Below are 8,885 nucleotides of genomic sequence, written 5' to 3' on the forward strand. Positions count from 1 at the left end.
AAACGTTCGAATATGATAAAATTTAACACGTTTTTAATTTTTTTAACAAAGTAAACGCCCTATTAATTTTATTATCAGTATTCCTAATTAAAATAAAAATTTTTATATATAAATACTACAATGTCTTCAAAGTATTTTAAAATAATTAATTAAACAAGTATGATTATTGGTCTTTAAATTATTTAAATTAATTATTCGCAGGCTTTATTGAAGTTTGATATATTTATTGTTTGGTTTTGTTGGCTTTGTTTATATATTTATTAAGAATCATTTTACATATAAACTAATATAACAAACCACTTCCATATTTTTATATAAAAGAAAGAATTGTGCTACTTTACATATGTGTAAGTAATATAGATCTAAAATTATTTAATTACGTTATTTAACGTTATTAAAATGTTATATTTATATACGCGAAAACTTATACACCTGATTTTATTAAATTTGAATAAACAAAATTCAAAACTAATTAAGATATTTTTTAAATAAGTTACCATTATTATAAATATAAAGATGCTTTTTCCTCATCCATCTATTAGAAATATGATATTTATTTTTTATAAATAAGTTTAGCTACAGAAAATTATATAAGAAATTTCAGCTACAGAGAAGATATTTATTTTACATTATTGCATTAATTTTTTATTTTCCATAATTTTATTACATTAATAAATATATCTATAATTAAAATTCATATTATTTATAATATGAAGAATTTTAATTTGTGGAAAAAAAGAAAGTTAATTTATTATTTTGTTTTGTTTCTTTGTCTAAATTGCTATGTATAAAAATAACGATATACGATTACATTGATCTACAAACAATATGAAATTATAAAAAAATGATATTTTGTGGTTTATGTATTAAATTATAAATAAATATCTTCAATAATTATAAAAAGAATTATATAGAGAGAATTTATAGATTTATTAAGAATGAAATATAAAGAAAATTAATGAAAAAACATAATAAGAATTGAAAATTTGAAAAAATATTTATTATTCCATATATCAATAAAATTGTATAAAATTCTGTATATAATTAAAGTTTATTTTCTACAAAAGAGTTTTATATTTAAAAATTCAACATTATCTATTTTTAATGAAATATATTCTGATGATTAATTATTATTGACTTATTAATCATATAATCAATAAAATGTTTATAGATTTCAGTATCAATATACAAACTTATTTCACAATTAAATTATAACATAATTAAACAATATAATATATTATGAATAGAATATAATTATATTATAAAGATAAAATTAAATTGATTTCTAATAAATAGAGACACTCATGTGTTGAGAAGAACATAATATAATACCAATTGAGCAATATTATCCTAAAATATGTACAATACCATTAAATTACATATTTTAATATTAAAATAAAATATTCGATATTTGCGTTACATTAATCAACTAATTTTATTTATTTTTAAATTAATCGTAATATTTTATGTATATTATTATTATACATTTTAAAGAAAAATATAAATACTATTAAAAAATATTAAAAATATTACTGTAATTATTATAGATACATGTTTAATCCTTATAATATTATTCATTTAAATTTTTTATATCTAATGTCTGTTTATTCACAAATTGTAAGTTTATTCAGTTGTATGAATGACAAGAGGAAAAATATATTTCATTATCAACGACAAAATAAAAAAGATTTATTTCATTATATATTTTAATCATTCAATTTAATTTTTAGTAATTTTTAAAAGTTAAAATATTATTTTTAAATATCAGATTAAATTTATCAAGCTTTAATTCTTAAATAAATTTAACACGAGATCAATTATATAATATACAACGAAATTAATTATATTTTAATAATTAAGGAATACAACTAATGTGGATATTAATTTGCCGAAATTCTAAATAAATACTATTTTTGTTTAATTTAAAAATATTATATACCATAAAAAAAAAGATGACAAGTAAAAAAATAGTGATATGTTATTTATTCAATTATTAATTAATACAGACAATAAGCATCAATATATAACGTAAAAGTACTCCTTCCTTTACATAAGGATATATGTAATGGAGAAACCAAGTACTCAAGTAGCTAATAAATGTCAATATTGCATATATTTTTCTTTGAGTCACAAGAAGATTCATGATATATTAACTTGGATGAATATCATATTATATTTAGTCTGATTTATAAAAGTATAAAACGAGAAACTCCAGATTTATAGATATCAATTAGAAAATTCAAAATCATATTTATAACATACGAAATAAAATTTGTATTAAGTGAATAGGCTAAGTAATTTTTTTAACTAAATAATTTAAAATTGTAAATTCCGTAAATTATTAAATTTTGAAAAAAGTATCTAAAAGTTTTAGTTATTACAGTTATACTTAGCAATTTTCTACTTATAACTAGAACATATCTTCTTTTTACTTTACTTTCTATATATATATATATATATATATATATATATATATATATATATATATATAAATTTAATAATTTTTATAATATATAAAGTCATGAAAATCATAAAAGGAGAAAAAGTCTGACAATAGCATATAATAAGTGATAAACTATATATAGGGAGGATATTCTAATGGTTAACAAATGCAAATAAAAAGCATAGGAATTTCAATGAAAGTTGACAATATCACTCTATCTCTGTAATAAAATGATTATCACTAACATTGAGTCAAATTTTATTATACAAACAATTGCTGATACGTAAAATTTTAAACTCTCGATACGACTGTGGTATATCGAGAAAATATTATCGACTTCAATGAGGAAAATTCAGTTAGACTTAGTGACATAAATATTCATCAAAGTAGTAAGGTGGTTGTCGATATAAGTATAATTATAATAATACTAACTACTAATATCTGAATCTCTGAAAAAATGGGGAGGGAAAGGATTAACAGTTTTTTTATAACAAGTAATCGATAAAATATATATATGTTTTAAATATTCCTTATTGATGAATATTTTAGACAAACGTTTTCTTTCTCAATGTAGAATTACGTAATAAATAATTAATATACATAATAAACTTTTTAATAATAAATTTACTTTTACTCTTTAAATTCATCTTCTATGAAGACCTATAGAAAACCATTACATAAAAGAAAAGCCAATAGACAAAGACCTTGCCAGAAGGAAAATAAAAAAATAAAGGTACATAATAGGAACAAGGGAGTTTTATTTAAAAGAGAGAGAGAGAGAGAGAGAGAGAGAGAGAGAGAGAGAGAGAGAGAGAGAGACAAAGTGACGGAAATTACAAACCGGATGACCACAGAAAATTTATGGGAGAGTGTACATGTAAGTTAACATGTGGTATTATTGTCATGACATATGCATTGACATATACAAGTGCAATAACACCACAGTATAGTAGCGAATAATCGCATACTATAGTGATTAATATACTACAAATTTGTAATTTTAAGGGATTATGCCGTTTTAAAGTAAATACTATGCTTTTGACTCTGTTACTTGAGTAAACAATACTATAATATAAACAGGATCATATAAAAACATACGTACCAAAGCCACCACGTAAAAATACAGAAGTTCGTAAAGAAGTTTCTTGAAGAAAAATCCGCTTTGCAATGAAATTTGTAATTATGGGGGCGACATATGTACAAAAGATAATCTACCGAAACTGCACTAATCTTATGTAAAATGGTGAAATAATAAATTATCCTCAGACTCGTTAAAAGTATAAATGATTACATTTATTTTTTAAGTAAAATAACATAATTCAAAATAGTTTAACATATATTTATTCTAATTTTTTTTTTATTTAATCTCAGTGCTTATAATTAAATGATAATATATATATATATATATATATATCAATAATATTATTATCTTAACAATATGGATATTATATTTAGTACGGATTATTAATTACGCTGTGTAAAAAGTTCTTGTATGGCAGAATTACGAGATGTATGTTTACTTTTTCCTCGTGAAATTGAAATCCCATTGTTGGTATTATTCCTAGATTAATAGCTATAAGTGTACCAGAAGATAAAAGTGGACCACCGCTATCTCCCTGAAATAGAAAGCATCGTGAATTTTTGTACAACAATATTATGTTTAATAATATACTAATAGGTGTATATTGAATTATAATTTCTAAAAATTAAATACACAATTTTTAGAAGAAAATTATAAATATCTGTGAAATTTTATCATGTTAAATATACTACATAATTATTTTTCAATGTTAATTAATAAATAGAACCATCTAAATAAACCAAGAAGAAGAATGAAAAAAGATTAAAATTAATTAGATTTTAAAACACGTAAAAATCTGTTTAAAAAAATTAGTATGTTGTGCTTTACAAATGTAGATATCTCATAAATCAACATTTAACACAATTTTTTAAGAATAATTTTATAATAGAGAGTTAAAGCAGTTATGGCAATTAGATAATAAATTAGGATAGAGTGATAATTTTTTTTTTAAATCACATTTGATAGAATTTTTACAAAATGAAATTTTTGAAATTTCATAATTATAAAAGAAAATAAAACAATATAATATTAAATATATATTTTCGTACGAGTGAACATAAGGTTATTACTCGTCGATTATTTATCATTTAAAAATTAAAAAAAATCTTCATTTCTGTTGAAAAAAACTTAAATAAATTATTTATTGTCTTTTATTGTATTTTGATTCAAGTATTTTTTGCTATTGATTGAAGTAAAAAAAAAAAAAAGAAAAAAGAATGTTTTATTGCATTTAAATATTTAATGAACTCTTTGTAATCGTAATAATCGGTTAAAAAATTATTAAACTATTGTAGTACAATATAGCTAGTGAATACATTTGAAATAAAAATATGAAAATATTGTTTAACTTGTGTAATTGTACTTAAAGCATTTAAAAAGTATAGATTGTTTCTAATAATTAATTATAATATTTAAGAATTCATTCTAAGAATTATCAAGTTTAAAATATTTTAAGTAGAAATAATTAAGGCGAAGCATGTAAATATTAGAAAATTTATCTTGAATAATGAAAGTCGTCTAAAAAAAATATGAATACATACATGATGGAGGTGGACGTAGGGTTGGCTATGTGTACATATAATATTATATGGAATAGGCATGTGTATATTTTCAAGTTTTGTCACTATTTCTTCACACTGGGAATTGCGCAGAACTGTCACATTTGCCGATTGTATTGTCGTTGGATATGATTGAGAATTCGTAATACCACATCCAAATGTTTGAGCATGTAATCCGTAAAGTACATTATTCGATGTGATGGTTGATAAAACTGCGGGAGCAAATTCAACTGGTAATCCAAGTATCTAAAAATAACTTGGTTTTTCATTAGTAATAGGAAACTTTTCGTTTCTGAAAATAAATATTTTTAATCTCTTAATAAATTGTACAAAAAACTTAGCGGCACAATAATATTATTGAAATTATTCCACCCAATGCATAATACGTTTATATTATTTTATTTTCTATAAAAATTCTTTTACTTTTATAATGGAAATATCATTATTGCTTATTACTGGAAGCAAATGATTAGATGATGCCCATTGATTAAAGCTTATCCACCATATTGAAGAATATGTTACACTTCGTGATAATTCACCAGGCCCAACGAGTACTTGAACTTTATTAGACTGAATATTATATAAGCAATGCTCAACCGTTAAAACATGAGTTGACGAAATAAATACTCCTGTACATATGAAAGTCATGCCCAACGTGGGATTGGTATTATACTCGGCTATACAAGCTACCGGGGGATATTCATTTTCTAATATAAATCTGACATTATTGGTATTACCGACAAGTGCTTCGGTGAATAAAAAGTCACGCTGACTCCCTGAAATAAAAAAGGAAGGAATTAAATTCAATGTAGTAACAATTATGGAGAAGGGTAAAAGTATCTATATACAATTTTTCAGCTGCCGATTATGATTTAGGGATTTTATAATTTTTATTAAATGTTTTATACTTACATAATATTATAAGATATATAGAAAGTAAAGCAAACATGCTTTCGATTATATGAAAGAATTAAAAAATCAACTTTACAAAGAAAATTGATCGGATTGATTAAATATTATATTAATTAATAATATTTTTATTACTGGAGTACATAAGTGGTACTTTTTAATCAAAAGTGCAGGTATATTAATGTAATATTATTAAAATTATCGAGATTCGTGATAATATTAAGCTTCTGTAAAATGTGCAGATATTCTGAAAATAAAAAGTACAAATTTATTTATCTTACAACATAAAATCAAAGTAAATATAATAAATCACATTTAGTTTAAATTTACAACGCTAGTATTCATTATTGATTGCTAAGAATTTATCAACTATTTAATAATTAACAAATTATTGTTATAATTGGCATGTTCAATACTTTATATTAATTTGCATTTCTTATATTTATTTATTTATTTATTTATTTGTTTATATCCTTATAAATATTTTAATTTCAATATATATGAATATACATATATATATATATAAACTACAAAATAGAAAATTTTACGTTGATAAGTAATCGGACCTTTTATTAATTGATACACATATGAAATTCTGAAAAAAATTAGGCAGATCCTTACTTACTTTTTTCAAACGTTTATATAAATGTGTATTAAATTGTATGGACAAATAAATCTTTTTGAAAAACAACTTATTAAATTACTAACTATCTGTTGCCTACATTTAATTGAGTTTAAGCAAGTAGTTTATGTTAATATATCAAATGACCAAGTAACTTTCAAGGCGGATTTTTTCATTACTTAGACTCTATTCATAATATATTAATGATTATATGCGCTAAAAACATACTTTACAGATACTTTAAATAATATGATAAATGTAAATAATATGAATAATTTTAAATAATATCAATTTCCCATGGGCTTTGATAAATCCACGGCGATATGACGCAAAGTCGAACTACGAATTTTTTTTTCTAAAGATAAATATGTTTTATTATGATTATTAATAATGAAATATGTATTAAATGATCTTGTATCCATGCATAATGCATACTAAATATTATTATGAAATAATTTATATACAATAGTAAAGTTCAGAAAACATTTTTATATTTACTCTTATAATTTTTCTATGCTCAAATAGAATATATTATCATATAATAAATGTTTAAATAATTGATATGTAAAGACAAAATTCTTTTAAATTTCGTATTTACACTTATATTTTATCTATATTTCAATAAATATATATTATCATATTATGAATATGTAATTGAAATAAGTCCATGAATTTATAAATTCATATAAATCTTTGTAGATATAAAGTAGTTTAAATTTTACTTCTAAGCGATGAAAATTGATAAATTACAAAAAGAGAAATTTATAATTGTGTATTATGTGAACTAATATCAAAGCAATTGCATAGTGTATAGCTTATAGATAAAATATGTTAATATTGACAAGGTAATAAAATCAACTTTATAGAATTGGGGAATAATTTAATGAAATATTTAACGAAGCTGTTCGATTTATTTGCATAAATGTTTTATTTTAATACTATGAAATATCTTTACATAAAATGTTAGGCAAATCATTTTCATTGGATCAACTCAAGCGGTAATGCTAACTTATAAAATATATGTAATTATTCAATAAAAAGTGAATTGCTAAATACAGATTCAAATAATTATTCATTGTTATTATTAAGAATTACAAGAAAAAGTATATACAAGATTGTGTATATTATAATTCATATGTATCTTATATCATTGTGATATGAGTTCGTCTAAGTTTTATAGATGATCAGGCCCATCATAATTTTGTTATTCAGTTTTTAACAGTAAGGTGATATATTCTTTTATTGAATTCAAATGTACTCAGTAGTTGCTTATAAATTTACTTGTTCATATTGCAATTCGATGTAAAACTTTCTTATAATAGAAACATTTTTTCCCCTCATTTTACTCAATAATATGTTCATTCAAGCGACACTATATTGTTATAAAAGTGTTTTATTAAATTTTTCCTCTACTTTTAAAATAACGAAGAATATTTTTTGGTAATTTTCTAATATTCGAAGAAGTTGGTAAAGTTTTTTCTAAGTTAATATTTCCATTGCTATAAATGTTGTACCGTTCCTATACAACGTAAGCGAAGTACTCTTGTGAGGATTTTAGAGACTTTTTACGTGCGTTTGAGCATCTTCTTCATTTTTATCTAATTCTGCATGAATTTAGTGTGTAAAGTACCTTTTTCCAACTTCTTTAAATATTTTATTTATGTGTATGACGGTATGTATATATATAATAGAAGTTTTTCTTTATTGATATATTGCGAAAGAAGTAGCAAATGCTTACTACACTCATAGAATCGCAGAAATTACACAAAAAATGCCTCAAATATGATCTATTATTATTAATTAATAAGTTATTCTATCAAATAAAATTAGCAAATACATGTAATTACAATGATTCATTCTTATAGTTTAGCGAAAAAAAATTTACGAAATATCCATACAAGAATAGATGTACTTAAAAAAATACTACAGTGTTTTCGAACCCTGAACAGATGGAATCTACTTCGTCTTCCTACAAATCTAATGCCACATCAAAGAACCCTTTATTTTTAAGTTTATTATGGTAGAATCAAGTGTAAAAAATTAATTGCTATTACATACATTTCGTAATAATAATAAAACAATTGTTGATTCACCAATCTAAACGCATAACATTTTAAAAGCTGTATTTAAGAAAATCGTTTCTCATAAAATTTACATGTCATCATCTTTAACCACATTGTAATTGCATTTAATTGCCTAATTTCGTACAATTAGAATAGATGTTTGTAATTTATAAAAATCCGATAATTTTATTAAACATAGTTTGATAAA

General features: G+C 22.0%; 1 protein-coding gene across 1 annotated transcript; it reads right to left on the bottom strand.

Annotated features, from left to right (window-relative positions):
* Positions 1 to 5,351: 5,351 nt before the first annotated feature.
* On the bottom strand, positions 5,352 to 6,092 carry LOC105360354 (uncharacterized). The gene is made up of 3 exons (XM_011497245.1): positions 5,996 to 6,092; positions 5,507 to 5,859; positions 5,352 to 5,375 (listed from the first exon to the last, which is right to left on the bottom strand). Exons 1-3 carry the CDS (start codon positions 6,030 to 6,032, stop codon positions 5,352 to 5,354), a joined length of 414 nt encoding a protein of 137 aa, XP_011495547.1. The 5' UTR covers positions 6,033 to 6,092.
* Positions 6,093 to 8,885: the final 2,793 nt, after the last annotated feature.

This window comes from Ceratosolen solmsi, unplaced genomic scaffold (assembly GCF_000503995.2).
Source record: "Ceratosolen solmsi marchali unplaced genomic scaffold, CerSol_1.0 scaffold13, whole genome shotgun sequence".
NCBI lineage: Eukaryota > Metazoa > Arthropoda > Insecta > Hymenoptera > Agaonidae > Ceratosolen > Ceratosolen solmsi.